The sequence below is a fragment of the Daktulosphaira vitifoliae genome, unplaced genomic scaffold (genome assembly GCF_025091365.1).
Source record: "Daktulosphaira vitifoliae isolate Bord-2020 unplaced genomic scaffold, ASM2509136v1 Scaffold_2, whole genome shotgun sequence".
NCBI lineage: Eukaryota > Metazoa > Arthropoda > Insecta > Hemiptera > Phylloxeridae > Daktulosphaira > Daktulosphaira vitifoliae.
Window position 1 is genome coordinate 1873484 of NW_026099573.1, and position 18138 is coordinate 1891621.

At 28.1% G+C, this 18138-nt stretch overlaps 2 protein-coding genes across 2 annotated transcripts in view; one reads left to right on the plus strand and one right to left on the minus strand.

The window, feature by feature from the left end:
• Positions 1 to 14564: 14564 nt before the first annotated feature.
• Positions 14565 to 16144, plus strand: LOC126900090 (uncharacterized). Its single transcript, XM_050675548.1, has 2 exons — positions 14565 to 15916; positions 15992 to 16144. Exons 1-2 carry the CDS (start codon positions 15233 to 15235, stop codon positions 16142 to 16144), a joined length of 837 nt encoding a protein of 278 aa, XP_050531505.1. The 5' UTR covers positions 14565 to 15232.
• A 589-nt stretch (positions 16145 to 16733) lies between these two features.
• Positions 16734 to 18138, minus strand: part of LOC126900095 (uncharacterized) — a 3443-nt gene continuing 2038 nt past the window's right edge. Inside the window, exon 4 of the mRNA XM_050675552.1 lies at positions 16734 to 17433. Within this exon, the coding sequence (XP_050531509.1) occupies positions 16865 to 17433 (569 nt within the window). The 3' untranslated portion in view covers positions 16734 to 16864. The remainder of the gene's footprint in view (positions 17434 to 18138) is intronic.

Sequence of the window (18138 nt, forward strand, 5' to 3'; positions counted from 1 at the left end):
GAGAAGATAGGATAAGGAACGAGCACATAAGAGGCAGTATAGGTATAGCGTCAATCGTGGATAAGGTGAGAGAAAATAGACTAAGATGGTTTGGTCGTGTTATGAGGAGAGAGGAATTAGAAGCTGTTATAGAACAGTTATATAAATGAATGTTGAAGGAAGAAGAGGTAGAGGAAGACCAAAAAAGAGATGGAGGGATGCTATTGAATGCGATTTGAGGACAGCTGATGTGAGCGTAGATGATGTGCGAGATCATGTCAAGTGGAAGTTTAAGAAACGATGACCGACCCCCAAGTAGTTGGGATTAAGGCGAGGAAGAAGATGTTATTATCGATTGGTTATCTTAGTTGATAACGGGTGTAACGAACCCGCGGACCCCAGTCAATGGCGTAGGGGAAGTGGTGATCCCATCGCCTAGTGCATACGTATCGATGCACTGCAGTAGCTCTACCATAACCTTAGGTTGGGGGCTGAACGCAGAGCTAACAACGCTGCCTCGATAATAAATATATTGTTATCATACCATCATTAAATAAATTTAAAACTATGTTAAAAATATGATTAATTTAGAAACTAAAAAATATTAAAATCAAAAGCCACAAAAAAATACTGAAAATTCAAGGATACGTATTTCGGAATACGTATCGGAATAACACCACCGTGTTATTTATTTAATTATTTATCACAAACACATACTGACACCCCGACTAGAAAAAAATCCCTTATAAATCCCTAGTTACTTTATCACCTAGTGACGTAATCACTAAGTAATATTATCACATTTTGCCAGTTTACACAAGTTTATTAATGAATTTTTCAGTGGGCAAATTAATTAAATTGTTTTTATTTTTAAACATTTCTATTGCCTCCCTAATATTAAGTTCTTTATAATTATTTACGTTTTTAAATAGTTTTATGGTTTTAATGGAGCGATTATGTGTCAATAAATGTTCAACCACATTTTACAATATGAAAGTTGTAATAAATGTCATGTAGGACAAACTGTTTGGTCGCCGATCAAATGCAGCATATATATAAATTTTCGCGCATGTGTGTACGGCGATCGAGTCTGGCGAAAATAAGATGAGCAAATAAATATTAAAAGAATTATTTTATAAAATAATTATTCCTTAGTTGTGTTATAATATATAACAAGAGTTGTAAACCTATTTAAGAAATTTAAATAAGCCCCTACAAAATCGCTAATTTTCAACATTTTTTTAATTTTTAGATTCGATGCGAAGCTGAAAAGGTATTAATTTTACCATGATGTGTTTATTTATTTTTTTTTATGTCTGTTACCACTTTTTCTCAGATCTCAATGGACCGATTTCTTTCAACAATACGTTAAAAGATCATAAATCGTATCTAGTGTTCCGGAAATACTGCGTCCTTTAAACATATATCAAATCAAAGGTTATGTTATATACCATAAAATGAAAAAAAAAAAATTTGTCCCGACAACAGTTATGCTAATATGCTAGTTTTGTGTTAAAATCCTGGGTTTTATATTTTATTTTAAAGTATCTTATAAGGGCAATATACTGACTTTCATGAATAATATAAAATTGAATTGACATAGAATAAAATTCATGAGACATAAGAAATTAAACTTATTTAATTTTTTTTAGCTTCGATGCGAAGCTGAGAAGGTATTAGTTTTTTTATGATGTGATTTTTTTGTGTCTGTTAACACTTTTTCTCAGCTCTCATTGAACCAATTTCTTTCAACGATATGTCAAAAGATCACATATTGTATCTAGTCGAAGACATTACCCTCAAAAATTGAAAATATTTCCCTCCTTCCCCGAAAATGGGTGAAACCTCCAAAAAAATTACAAATTTAAAAATCGCTAATTTTCGAATTTTTTTTAATTTTTTTTACTTAAAACTACCATAACTTTTTCAAGAATGAACAAATCAATAAAATTTTTTTTTTATAGATACTTGATGTCTTTACCTATCATTTGCTATATTTTTTTTATAAATTTAACCCTTTATCAGCCCACATAAGGGGATTTAAAATGACAACTTTTTCACAAAAATTAACTTTTTCCACTTAACTTTTGAAAGTGTTCCGAAAATACTGACACTTTTATATATATCTTAAATTAAAGCTAATGTAATATACTTTATTATGGAAAAAAAAAATTTTGGACTTTATTTTGTCTTCATAGTGAAAATGGCTACCGTATGCTATTTTTGTGTTATAATTCTCAATTTTATATTTTTAACTTTAAAATGTTATAACTTTTTGAAAAATGTATGGATCAATACAATTTTTTTATAAAAAATAATATTTATATACCTCTTTAATTCGACATACTTTTTTTTTAAATCGAACCATTTCCCTTAATACAGGGGAGGTTCAAAACATAAAAATGCATATAGACAGTAGAACTTTTTCAACTTAATTTTTGAAATTGTTCCGAAAATATTGACATTTTTATATATATCTTAAATTAAAGCTCATGTAATATACTTTAATATTAAAAAAAAAATTTTGGACTTTATTTTGTCTTCATGGTGAAAATAGCTACCGTATTCAAAAATATGATATTTTTGTGTTAAAATTCTTGGTTTTGTATTTTATTTTATTATAAGGGGATTACACTAATTTTCATAAATATTATATCAATCTAATTGACATATTTCAATATTTTTGTTTCTTTGAAGTTGAGAAAAATAACTTTAAAATTTGAACTAGCTAAATTTCCATTTTTATTAAGTGACGAATGCGATAAACGTACGGTTTCTGAAACGGTAATACTTGAGTCTTTCACGCCTGTGGCACTGAATTTTTTTCTTAATTCAGTTTGATTTAGAAAAAAATTTAATTTTTATCTCATTTCGACTTAATAATTTAATGATTTAGTAATCAATAATAAATATCAAGGATTACTGTAGTTTCCTCTCGTGAGAAGAAATTCATATTAATATTATTTTACTATATGGTTTTTTTTTGTAGCTATCATTTATTTTCTCAGCTCTCACTTGACCTACTTTTTTGACAATTTTTTTTTTTAAATTAAACACTATCTACAGATTTGCATCGAAGCGTTTTTTATGATAGTGATTTTAATCACTGTCAGATATCATCTATACTGGATCCAACTATGCCATGACCCCACTGTGCTGGAGTTTTTTTTTTTTTAAATCGAAAAAGTAACTTTTAAATTTGACTTAACTTTAATAGCTAATTTTATCATGCAACAAAAGCAACGAACAGGTGTGAATCTGTAACACTTGTATCTTTCACGTTTAGGACACGAGGTTCGAATCCGCCTGTGGCTATATTAACATTTTGCATTTTTTGAGTTATAAAACAATTTTGAAATCATTTGATTTTTATCTCATTTAGATTCAGTAACTTCAATAAATATCAAAGATCGCATTACTATAGTCTCCCCTCGTGAGAAGAAATTTCTTATTCGTGTTAATATTATTTTACTATGTGGTTTTTTTTGTGGCTACGATTTATTTTGCCAACCATCACTTGACTTACTTTTATCAACGATACATCAAATGATTACAATTCGTCTTTAGTTGAAGATTTTACCCTTAAAAATTAAAAAATAACAAGTAGCTTAACTAGCTTTATCCATACAAATAATTAAAATCATTAATTTCTAATATTTTTATAGTATATTGTCGAATTAGATTTGATATTATATAATTTTACTTTAAAATTTATTAATTTTTTTACTCTATTTGTGTGTACTACTACCAGTCTATAACATTTCAAATTTTTAACATGTTGCTATATAAATCATAAATTTAAAAAAAAAAATTTTAGATTTTAGTTTCATCTGAATTTAACAATGGATAAAATAAAAAATTTAATGTAAATAGTCATTATAAAATTTCCTGGTTGCATATTAATCTTAAGAATACCATTTTTTCTATTTAATGATGTCAATTTCAAACTTGAAAATTGAGCTTAAAAAGTTATGGTTATATATTCATTTTTTTTTTTATTTTAAACTTTCACTTTAAAAGACAAAAAAAAATAGGTTAAAAATTATTACTTTTAACATATTAAAAATCAATAATAATTTGAAAACAATTAATTATAAAAATTATATAATATATAAGTAAAAGAATTACAAATATAATTATAATCTAAGTATAATAATAATATAATCTGGATATAATTAAGGAAATAGATGTTAATGTTGCTTTTGTAATTATCCACCAATTTCTTAGAATTAAACACTATCTACACATTTGCATCGAAGCATTTCTTATGATAGTGATTTTAATCACTGTCAGATTAAATGTATACTGGACCCAACTATGCCACGTCCCCACTGTGCCACGATCCCACTTTGCAGGGTTTTTTTATAACAAATATGTGCAATTTTATTAGTGATTAAATCCTAAGTGTGTATTATTAAAAAATAATGACTAATATAAACATAAAATTGTTAATATTTCTACAATTAAAATTGGTTGTTCTATGTCCAATTTGATATTATAGATAAGTGTCTTCGGGAAGAGTTAAAATAATATCTTATTATTCGTTCGGATGCTGAACCTATAAACTGAGAGCCCTTGAGGTCTATCCAATAATTTTGGATGTAGTGCAATAGGACCTCAAAATTAAAAAAGAAATTTCTTCCATGTGTTCCTCATAATTTTTGGGGATGACTGGATTTTTTTTACTTAAAATTGCCATAACTTTTTTAAAAACTTTTTTACATAAAATTAACTTTTTCAACTCAACTTTTGAATATGTTCCGGAAATACTGACACTTTTATATATACCTTAAATTAAAGCTAATGTAATATGCTTTAATTTGAAAAAAAATTGACCTCTGGACTTGTGTTCATAGTAAAAATGACTACCGTATTCAAAAATATGCTATTTTTGTGTTAAAATTGTGGGTTTTGTATTTTATTTTATTTTAAAATACCTGACAAGGGAAATAAATTGATTTTCATAAATATTATATAAATCAAATTGATATAGCATAAAAAGTTAAATTATTTAAATTTGTTTGCTTTTTTTAAGTAGAGAAAAATAACTATGAAATACAAACTAGCTTAAATTGCCATTTTTTTCAGTCGACGGAAGCGACGTACAGTTGCCGAGTCGGCAACACTTATGTTGTACGCGCTTGGGGTACAAGGTTCCATCCCGCATATGACAAGGAAATATTTTGCATTATTTTCTTAATTCTTTTTAGAATAAATTAGAATAAATTTTCAATAAACTTTAAAGTACAAAAAAAAATAGATTAAAAATGAAAATTTGGACTGATTATTTTTAACATATTAAAAATCAACATCAGTAATAATTTGAAAACAAATTTTTTTTTCTTTTAATTATTATTTTATATGTAATTAGTAATAATAAAAAAAATTAGAAGTGATAGAAAAAGTCTAATTGCAGATTTGAAAACAACGTGAAAAGTTGATTTAGGAAAGTATATTCTTGCTTCTGATGAAAATTCCTTGTAGTTCAGTGCATTTATTTATAGTAACAAACAGATTTTATTAAAAAGTATTGCATCAAGCCCTTTAAATTTTTATACACGTAAAAGTAAAGCAAAATGTAAATTCTTTATTATTTTTATAATTTCTCCGTATAAATTACAATATTATATTATTGAATATCAATTTCATACTAAATTTAATTACTGTAATTATTATGTATTCATATATTATAATTATAAATCGTGATAAAATTAAGGGAAGAAGAGTTATGGTTGTTTTTGAAATAATCTACCAATCTTTTAAAATTAAACACTATCTACAGAATTGCATCGAAGCGTTTCTTATGATGTCAGATATCATCTATATTTGTCCCAACTATTTCACGTCCATACTATGCCGCGACCCCACTGTGTACTGTTTTTTTTTTTTTTATTATACTTAAAAAAAAATTGATTTTTTTATCTACATAAAAATAAGAAAATTTTACATACATCATACATTTTATTATTTTTAAAATTTATTTGTGTTCTTATACGTTTTAAGTTAAATATAAATCGAAAAAAATTCGTGTTTTTGTAGGCTGATTTCAGCTTAGCTCGATTGTAAAATAAAATAAAGTAAAAATTTTTCCAAATTCAAAAAAATGATTATCATTAATTATTGGTGTATGTATATACACATGTTTAAATGATTATGTACGGTTAATAGAACCAAAGGACGTCCATTTAATCTATGTGCAAGACCTTAGCTTTAAATGATTTTAAATTTGATAAAATGTATCAAATCTTATTATAGTGTATTTTTTTTTTTTTGTTATCTTTTGTTTCTATAGAAACTGTATCGCTGTTTACCTTTAAAAAAATCAATTTCTTAAGTTTTTCTAATTTTTGAAAAAGTTAGAAAAATTTTGACCAGGAAACAAAAAAATTATTCCTCACCTACTACAGTATAATTTTGAATGGTTACAGCAAAATTAGGTTTTGAACTATATAATATTTCATTAATCAAATTGACAACCGTTTGTGTATCAAAATCATCTTCAGACTTGATAATATTGACGTTTTTAATCAATTAACCATTTCATATGTTAAGTTATCAAGTAATTACATAGTACTTTATTATTAATAATAAGGCTGGGAAAATGAATGTTTTTTTTTAAATCCATAGACTAAGTTAATTTAAAACCCCAGCACGGTAATGTCTCTTCCTGTTCTTAGGTTTTCATTGTGTTTTCTCAAAAAGTGTACCAAAATATAGCTTATTATCTCTAGTAAAATCTATTCAAATTTCATTAAGACTAGTGTTTTTACAAAATTTTAAAGTAGTTATTAAATTTAGAAAATAATTTGGAATACAAAAAACGTTTACAGTAGCTTAATTTTGAGACTTTTTCCCAAATTTTAAAATTAAATTTTTTTTTCCTTATTAGATTATAATTGGGTTCTTTTGACGTATTGATCATTAAAATCGGTATAGAGAGATCTGAACATTTTAATGGACTGACATAAAAAAAAACATTATGTAATCTAATACTTTCCAGCTTCGCATCTAAACAAAAAGTTAACTAGTTAATAATTTATAATAATCCATAATTTTTTTTTAATAAATAAAATTAAAAGATAAGTTGACAAAATATTTTGCTAAACACGATATAATGCCTTTTTTTGAATCTGTCAATCCAACCTGCACTGCATTTGAAATTGTCTCCAGTCATCTTTGCAAATTCTTCATTCTTAATTTGTAGCATGGGCCTACTTACTGGAATATTACTACATCTTTTTTGTTGAAACCATTGAAACAACATTTTGTCAATATCCGGTTTTGATGGTAACCGCATTCTCTTTTTTTGTTCATTAGTTTTACAATCATTTTTAATTTTCTCACGATTTTTCCAAATATTAGAAAATGTTTGCTTTTTCAAGCCCATAAGAACACATATTTGGGCTTGGTATAAACCCTGCTCTATATCACCAATTATTTTCAGTTTTTCCTTTAGAGTAAAGCACGTTTCAACATGTTTAAGCAATAAAAGTGAAGTAACTGACGAGAATATTCAATAGATAGTGGGTAATTAATTCGGGGATTCCCAGAAAAAACTCGTTTATAATGGATTAAGAGCACAAATGTTCATCTATCATATCCGAGGATCCATCTTAAGAAGGTCCATAATATCCGAGGGTTTTTCCTATAATTTTACATGTAAATTTGCCAGGACCCATGAAATGTGTCCATTATACCCGAGTGTCCATCATAAGCGAGTCTATCTAAAGCGGATTCCACAGTATATAACAATTTCAATATACTATGATCAAAAATAAATAAACTATTGATTTCTGAACATTTTGTTCTAGGTCTTGTACCCCATCATCTTATGATCGATTATCATATACCTAAAAAATTGTTCCATCAATATTACCAACTGCTCTTTAAAAAAAAATATTAATAAAAGATAATCGTCGATTTAAAAAAAATATTATCTATTGAAATCTATATAATAAAAATTGATATTTTATACTTGAGATTATGTGATATTATTAATATAGGAACATCAATTTTTTTTTTTTTTTTTTGTCTGTTACCACTTTTTCTCAGCTCTCACCGAACCGATTTCTTTCAATGATACGTCAAAAGATCACAAATTGTATCTAATTGAAAACATTACCCTCAAAAATTGAAAAAATTTCCCTCGTTCCCCGTAAATGGGGGAAACCTCCAAAAAAATTACAAATTTAAAAATCGCTAATTTTCGAAATTTTTTCAATTTTTTTTACTTAAAACTACCATAACTTTTTCAAGAATGAACAAATCAATATAATTTTTTTTTTATAGATACTTGATGTCTTTACCTATCATTTGCTATATTTTTTTTTATAAATTTAACCCTTTATCAGCCCACATAAGGGGATTTAAAATGACAACTTTTTCACAAAAAATTAACTTTTGAAAGTTTTCCGAAAATACTGACACTTTTATATATATCTTAAATTAAAGCTAATGTAATATACTTTATCATGGAAAAAAAAATGTCGGACTTTATTTTATCTTCACGGTGAAAATGGCTACCAAATGCTATTACTGTGTGAAAATCTCGATTTTATTTTTTAACTTATTGAAAAGTGTATGGATCAACATAATTTTTTTATGAGAAATAATATTTTTTAATAATCCCTTTTTCATTCGACATGCTTTATCTTAATCAGGATATTAATAAGGAACTAGCAGATCATGTAGATTTTGGAATAATCCACCAATTTTTTAAAATTAAACACTATTTAAAGATTTGCATCGAAGTGTTTTTTTTTTATAGAGATTTTAATCAGTGTCAGATATCATTATACTTGATCCAACTATGCCACGTTACCACTGTGCCGGGTTTTTTAAATCTAGAAACTAGGTGATACAAATAATTTGCTTAATGAATCTATTTTGTCACCTAGTTGATTGCATTTTTGATATTTTCTTACCAACTGGATGACACATAAAATAAATGATCAGTTTAACACCATTCTATTTCTGGTACTTAGCATGCTACAGAGGGTAGTGGCCCTCTTTCACATGTTAAGGATTAAATGATAGTTCTAAGCTAAGTCAATAATGTATGGGTATTAAAGACGACTTGAACTAGAGACCAGACACCACCAAAGAAAAAATCTCGTTAGCAGCCTGCAGATCGAACCAGGGTCTCCCTGCGCCAAAATATACGTTTCTACGCACTTGGTCCCTAACTGGGCGACACATAAATTATCAAAAAATACTTTTACTATACTATAATTGGTTATTAATGTTAAAAAAGTAATATGTTTTCACTAGGTCTAACATTAGACCTAAAAAATAGATTACATAACAATGGCTTCGAAGAATGATAATGCAAATCCGTTATCAGTTAATCAGTTTAATTTTGAGAAAGCGAGATACTATATATCTTTAATGCCTGTTCCGAATTTCGCTGAAGACACTTTCAAAGTCGATCTAAAAAATCAGGTTTTAATACAAATTATAATTTGCTAAATATGAAATATGTTTTAAATATAATTCGTTTCAAAAATAGATACTTACAATTAAAAAAAAAACAAAGCTGACTCACAAATCTAAGATGAATATCAAAATAAGAGAATTCAAACCTAATGGATTGTTTAACCATACAACTGGTCATATTAAAATATACGATTGCGTCTGTAAAGGAATCATTAACAGGTGCATCTTCTTAAATTTTAAAGGTATTGGTTCTTAGTATATCTGATTTTTAGTGGGGATGTAATAGTTTTAGTTAGATTCCTAGCCAAAAGCGACATTTAGGGATGGGTTGTCAATGAGTACCCAACCAGAAAAGAAAATTGGCAAAATTTTATTATAATTTTACAATATATTTGTTTGTTTATAGAACAAGGTTTGGAGGTAATCCATTATTACTTCATAAATAGAATTACTTTTTGTCACCCTAATTTGTACGTATATACAGACGTGCCGAAACTATTTTTTATAAAGGGACAAAAATTTAATAACTACTAATCGGTTCCCTTGTTTGTTTCAAAACTAAAAATGTGAGTAAAGCAATTTTTGTTTTTGGTGATTTTTAGTAGTTTATAAACTTTACCCTTGATAATGCATACTATATATTCATATTTTATTAATAATTATTAATAATATTCAAGCCAATTTAATTTAAGAAATTATTTAGTTCAATTAATAATTCAAAATCAAAATTTTAATATTTTAAATATATTTTTAAAATTAAATAATATTGGCCACAAGTAATTAATTCTTAATATAGGATAAGTTTTACTAAATTAAAAATTTTAATTTTAATTCTAAATTATAGAAGTGTGTAAATGAATCATTGAATAGAAATAAATTTAATATTTGGAAAAAACTTAAATGAAAAATTACTTTGGTCGATAAAAATTATTAGGTCATAATTAATACTAAAATAAATAATTTTTAAAATCATAGATAATGTTAATGTTTTAAATGAAATTATTAAACAAAATTTTTTAACCCAGATCTATCAATAATTACTTTTTTTTGCTATAATTTTTAGTTCCCAATCACAGAGTCTGGCCTTATACCCAACGCCCCTCTTACATATCAAATGAAATAATCCATTGTGACCTCTAATTCCTTATCATAAAATAAATATAGTTAAAAAAAACTAAAAAACACGCTTTTAAAGCACATCAAACTAAAAAGTTAAAAATCATTTTTAAAATAAACTTAAAATAATTATGAACCAAAAATACTAGTATTATTATGATAAATGTGTCGGGCGCTCAATATACGAAAAATATGGCACAAAGCACCCATGCTTTTATCACAATAATACTAGTATTTTTTGTTCATAATTATTTTAAGCTTATATTAAAAATGATTTTTAACTTTTTAGTTCGATGTGCTTTAAAAGCGTGTTTTTTTAAACTATATTTATTTTTTACTTTTTAGTTTCATGACATAACAGTAATTACTATCAATATCTTGGTTGTAACGGGAAATCAGAGTTCGATTCCGGAGAGGGAGTCAGAGAAACGGCTACCACATCCAAGGAAAGCAGCAGGCGCGCAAATTACCCACTCACGGAACGTGGGGTAGTGACGAAAAATGACGATACGGAAATCATCCCTCGTAACCGGAATGAATACTTTATATCTCTTAATGAGAATAAAGCATGTTAATATATAAATTTTAATAGTAATTATAATATATATATACAGGGTAATTTTTTTATCATAACCCACTCAATTACTTACAGAATAAATATAAATTAAACATTTTTTTTTTGGTTATCTTTAGTTACACATTATACTTGAATAATTAACTATGTAATACTTTTTAAGTTCATCCCTTATGTTTGGTAAGGGTATCAACTTTGTTTTTTTTAAATGGGAACACATATTTTGAATTTAATAAAATGTTTGAGTTTTTAATTTAATAGTAAATGGCATTTGAATTTTTAATATAACTTTATTCGTTTATTAGATATAAACATTTAGGTACACGGCATTGTTATTATCAATGGTAGTAAGGCACATTGTTGTGAGTTCATAAATACACTAACTGATAATATAAAAAATATATCTATTGATAGTCATAATTGATAATAAACAATCCGGGACTGTTACAGCGATGTCATAAAAAACCAATTAGCTACCTGTATTTGTAATCCCTTGTGTATTATACCTGTATATTAACTCAAAAATTTGAAACATTAAATGTTTATATCTAATAAACGAATAAAGTTATATTAAAAATTCAAATGCCATTTTCTATTAAATTAAAAACTTAAACATTTTATTAAATTCAAAATATTTGTTCCCACTTAAAAAAATAAAGTTGTCACACTTACAAGGCATAAGGAATGATCATAAAAAGTTTTAAATAGTTAATAATTCAAGAATAATGTGTAATTAAAGATAACCAAAAAAAAAAATGTTTGAATATATTTATTCTGTAAGTAATTGAGTGGGCTATGATAAAAAAATCATCCTGTATACAAGTAAAGTGATTTAACTTCGTAAACGTATCATGCACTAGATATAGCCGTGTTTTGTGGGCGGGCGGGTCGGACTAACGTTATACTTGAGGTATAAACGGCGGTAGGAATATATACGTAAGCCGTATGGCACGCGGATGGTATTGGACAGTTAAAATAAAAATTTGTTTATATATATAATATATATATAAACAAATTTATTTAATTATATATTTAATTTAAACAAATTAATTATATATATATAATATTAATGACACGCACGCGTGTACGGGTACGATAGCCAAAAATAATTTATTCAGGAATAGTGTTGCCGTCGTGTGATAAGCTGTAATAAACAAAAAAAAGAAAAAGATGGCTTAAGTTAAGGGGGGTAAAGATGGTATTAATGAAATCGTATCTTGGGATCTAACTATATTTATTTATTAAATAATAAAATATCCCTACCTCATTTATTCCTATTTTTGTTTATTACGTGATTTTTTATAAGTAAGACATGCAAATAAATATTCGCACTTACCTTTATTTCCTTTAGTAATTGATTGAGTTGGTTTTATGGTGATTTCTTCTTTCAGTGTTAACTGTCGTTTATACTGTTTGCGTTTATTTCGATAAATTAGTATCTCTGTGTATATAAGACTTAGAAAAAGGATTCTCTATAATGGGACCTGCGTCTATTATAATTTGTTACCCCTGTTTTTATTTATTTTCTTTAAATTCCTATTATATTATACTATGTTTTTACTAATAATATTTGCGATGAATTCCCTACAGTCGATATCGATATTCTTAAAATTTACTCTGAACTAGTCAAAATATAATTATAAGAATATGTCTATCTATATTCAAAATATAATTAACAAGACTGTGGTACCCAGCGTTTCTCAGCGTAAAAGCCTTGGCTGGCGCGGACACAGTTACCTCGCTAATATATTTTAAATATTATTTCAATACATCTTCTACTATCCTTTACGTCAACTGCCTACACGTTACCGAAAGGTAATTGGCATAGTCCTTTATGGCTGGCGGGTACACACGCAGAGAATATTTCCAAGATGTAGTTTCCTATCTTACGGACTATATATTTTATGATGAACTCTACCCGGACTACTAGCTCTAGAACTGGCTTGTCGACGGATATAGCGCACTTCAAAAATACTCTTTTTATAAGGTTAGTACTACTCTGTACCTCAACTGCCTACACGTTACCGAAAGGTAATTGGCATAGTCCTTTAAGGCTGGCGGGTACACAGGCATAAAGTACTACTACTAAAACTAGTTAATTCTAATCACAAATTATGCTTCTCCATTTAGTTCGGCACATTTAAGGCTGTTCATAAATGTAGGGCACAATAAGCTTTATTATGAATATACGATAATGTATAAGGCTATTATGCCTGTATAAATAAAATTACGCTTCTTCACTCTTTTCGGCACATTTGAGGCTGTCCAGAAATGAAGGGCACAATAATATTTAAAATTCGTATATATTACAAACTATGTCTAAATAAATAAAATTACACTTCTTCACTCTTTTCGGCACATTTGAGGCTGTCCAGAAATGAAGGGCATAATAATATTTAAAACCTTTATATATAAGTAGATATAATGTCTATTTGTCGGGAGAATATTAGGTGATAATAAAATAAATAAAAACTTGTTCCTGTGTAAAATATTAATAAATCATCTAAGACAATGTTCACCACTTAGGATGATACATAAAAAAAAAACTAAGTCACAGGGATAAAATATTTACTTATACTGACGCAGATTCCATGTAAGAGAATATTTAGAAGAGAGGTCGTCCGAAGTCGTCAGAGGTCCCAAAAGAAGAGCAGGAGCAGCAAAAAGCGTCCCTTTTTACGAGAAAAATGGCTTTTTATACGCCGGATGAAGTAAACCAGCGATCTCTATTGAAATTCCTAAGATGTTAGATCATTATTTGTGATTGGTTAATTGTGATAGAAACCCTGCCGTGGGCGTAGTTAATGAATTGTAGGGGACTGGTTTGAAACATGTGTTGATAAATAGTTATTTTTATTACCCTAAAAGGGAAACATTCCTTAGATGATTTTTGGCTTTATTCATACATATGTGATATTTAGTACATGTGTTAATAATTATACTACAAAGCGTGGCGTCGGGTGGTAGGCCAGTCAACGAAGGAAAAATGGCGGAAAAAATTGCCAACCAAATTTTTTTTTTTTAAGTTGAATTAAGATATTTATAATGACATATTAAAAGTCCTCATCGATTGGACTTGAGTTTTTTTTTTTACAGCCTCGCAAAAGTTAAAAAATATGAGATTTTTTAATTTTCTCAAAAAATATTTAACTTACAATAAAAAAGTTTCGTACAAAAGTTGTTTAAAAGACAATTTTAAACAAAAAATATATTTTATATTTTTTCATTTAAACAAATATTTTTCGAGCTACATTACATTTAATATGAGTACTAAAAGTTATTTTCCAATTTTTTTCATTTTACGGTTACTTTTTATCATGTTATACTTACATTAGACGCAATGTTATAAATGTATATGTGTGTCTGTGTAAATTTATTTATTTATAGTACCATTATAGTGTAGTGTATATTAAGATACAACCGATAGAGTAAGTAATTGATTTGACGCTATATTGTTTGAACCCAACTAAAGGCTAAATTGTACATTCCCAAACAACAATTATATTATGTCAATTGCCACCGGAATTTCTGCTAATAATAAAGATAATTGTCATAAAACGGCCTTTAGTCAGGTGCTGGAGCTGGTAAAAATTGTGGCTGCCGAAAAACAGGGCTTAAATGTTCTATTATATGTGAACATTGCAAAGGTCAATGGCGTACAAATTCAATAGAAATAAAGATTGAAGATTAAGAAAATTGTAATTTTTTTGAAGATATATTCTATCAAAATTTAGAATGGGAAAATGAATAAGAAAATGGAAAAAAATTTTGTTTGATACATTTGTTAAATAACTTTATAGTGGAGAAATCCTCCATCGATTACATACTTTGCACTAGTAATGCATATAACTTGTATTTAGGATATAAATAAGGAAATAGGAGATCATGTAGCTTTTGTAATAATCCATTAAAATTTAAAAATTAAACACTATCTACAGATTTGCATCAAGGCGTTGTTTTTTGATAATGATTTTAATCACTGTCACATATCATCTATATTGCACCCAATTATACACACTGTGCCGGGACATTGCTGGTTTTTTTTTTAAATAGCGATTAGTTGAAATAGTAGCAATGGGTTTACTTTAATTATTTGATTATTAAATTTATTATTTGTATGCTTTAAGAATGGCTGGTTCTCTCGCTACAATTGCTAAATTCTATAACAAACAAACATTTGTTAAACCCGAACCTCACAGTGAATTAATCGATTACATTTTAAATTTCAATCCTCGTAAATTCGTTCAGATAGGATTGGATCCAAAAGATCGATTTAACGTAACTATTCGTTTACTATCGTTAATCCGTTACATACTTATAACGATAGATTTCCTACAACGGATTTATACGTTGATGGGTAATATTCTGTCGCTAATTCTCGACCCGGTATCAAGACAAAGGATTATTTTATTCAAGGATGAATACGTTACACTCTCAAAGACTACGTTTCAAGGAGAGTCTTCGCTAGTCTTTGAATCGCAAGCACAAGATGAATGCCGAGTGTTACTCACCCAATCAGACATTTTAAAACTCAGCGCTTTGGAATGTTGTATCTTTGAGACTATCAATCAAAAGATGACTGTAATTCAACCATTGGTTCTACAACAGTTGGAACAGATGGCTCAATATATGAAATCTCAGTATGAAGTAAATGTGGAAAACAAATATATGTTGATTAATGCGGTTTCGGATTATACGATTAGAAACAGTTTACCCAATAGCGATCTGAGCTACATAAGCCAAATAAAACAATTTGCGAGCCAGCAGTTGGAACAACGGTGGACGATGCTGGAAGAATATACTAAAGAAATGGTGAGTTACATTTTTTTTTTTTCTAATTGATTAGAACGTAATTAATAAATATATATATATATATCACTTTTTCAGTCTTCTAACGGAGAAAACGTATGCTCGACATTTTTTGGGTCGCTGGCCGATGATACAAAAGATGCAAATATACATTCGGAAACAATCATACCATCAAGTACAAACAACCAAAAAATACCAACAGTAGTTGTTAGTAATAGCTATCCATCGTAAAACGACAAGTATCTAAATAATGTATATAATTTATAAAAAAAAAAATTGTTTAAAATAAACGTATGTTGCTTTGATAAAATAGTGCTGTTATTATTAATACATACTTATACTGAGGCATAGTGAAAATCTCATTTTTAACGTAATTTGTAATTAAAATTATAATGGATACAAAGACTATAAATACGTTTAAAGAATAATGTTCAAAATAATGATTATTATCTAAGATTTTATTTCTCTAATAACATCATATGAAAAAAACTATGTTTCTATAAAACTCAAATCATTTTTCTTCTTCTTAATTATTCAGAAAGGTTAAAATATGGTTAAAAACCTAGCTGTATAATATCATATGCATGTAAAATACCGTAGGGTATTCTTAGAGTTTTGGTGGATAATACTTTATACCTTACCATCAAAATGTGACATCCCATTATGTAACTGTAGCTTAAATACTATGGCACACTTACACGTACAACTATTGTACTGTACAGAAGAAAAAAAAACGTTGTAGTATATATATACAGATATGTACACGTATATACATATATTTTTTTAGAAAAAATACAATTTCTTACTACATTATGTTACATTAAAAAAAATGTTTTAAAACTACTTATATACATGTATATTTACAAAAAATATTTTCAATTCTTGAGGATATTTTTTTTTTTTACAATGATAATAAGTTAAAAACTATAGGTCTTCCGGTGGTGATATAGCCTAATGCCCGTGGGCCAACGTATCGATTCTGTTGTCGAGCGTGTAGCGCTTATCATCGAATCGGTTAAGCGCCAACTTGGTTGTACGTAAAGTGCGTACCTCGTGCTCAAAAGAACGGATTGACACGTTCTGTCGGTATGGTGTGTAGGGTAACAATAATTTCGGTGGAAATTCACCACCGCGTATCACTTTGATGACCGCACGGGCATTTTCTCCAGCCAGTGCTCGTTTTGACGCATCGTCACCATCACTATCGTCTTTGTACAAATACCGTTTGTAATCGTCCAAAGACAGATGGTTCCGGACGACGTGTCCGCGGATCCCCTTAGACTTTATGAGTTCGCTGCCTTCCATATCAAATGCGTAGCACTTTGATCGAAGTGCAGCGATCTCAAAGAGGGTGAGGCCACTGGTCTCGTCTGAAAACAAGCCGGGCATCTTCTTTCTATCGGTGGAGTAGCAAAGGTGATCCTTGGGCAGGCTAGATGCGTCCACGTGCACCAGTAAATCGGGGCTATCAGCTAAATCCTGGTAGAAGTCGCCTACTCTGAGTAGGTATATGAAGGAGTCTGAGAAAAATTAAAAATATATAAATATAAAAAATATTTCTACTGTACTGTTGTACTCACCTGTATCCATGTAAACCAATTCGATTGCACTGCCATAATGTGGTTTCAATACGTCGTAGAAGTACTTGTACATTAGCGTCTTGCTAATGTCAAGCACTGCTAAACCGACCTATATAGGTTTGATAAACTTGACCATTAGGGTGGCCCTCAAAAATCGAATGTCTTTTTTTTTTTTACGCTACCCCTTAATTTTTTTTTAATGGTCAAAAAAATAAGATGTGCAAAATTTGGGACCAATCCATTTAGGTTAACCCGTGCCCCCGGGTCTATTAAGTTGAGTCGTAGAGTCAAATTTAATAGAAATAACTGATCTATGTCTCATAACTTTTTTTTCTCTTAACTTAGAATAATAAAAGTAAAACTCAAGTAAAGGAAATTTTACAAGAAATTCAAAAATAATAACTTCAATGTTGTTTCCTCAATAAATAGCCCACAAAAACACTACATACAGTAAAAAACATGTAAAAGTCTTAAAATACGTTATAACTGATTTTGTTGATTTTTAATTATTTATTTTCATTTTATTTTTTGGAAAACGCATATTCGTTTAAAAAAAGATTCTAGAAGTTTAATTTTTTATGCCAAGTACGATAATTATATTAGATTTATTATTTTATGGACAGTTAATTAATGATTAATTACAAA

What these genes read in the sequence shown, in the direction of transcription:
- LOC126900090 (XM_050675548.1), top strand. Translation starts at nt 15,233, where the DNA reads ATGGCTGGTTCTCTCGCTACAATTGCTAAATTCTATAACAAACAAACA. An exon ending in AAGAATATACTAAAGAAATG is followed by an intron (nt 15,917 to 15,991) that starts GTGAGTTACATT and finishes TCACTTTTTCAG; the next exon opens with TCTTCTAACGGAGAAAACGT.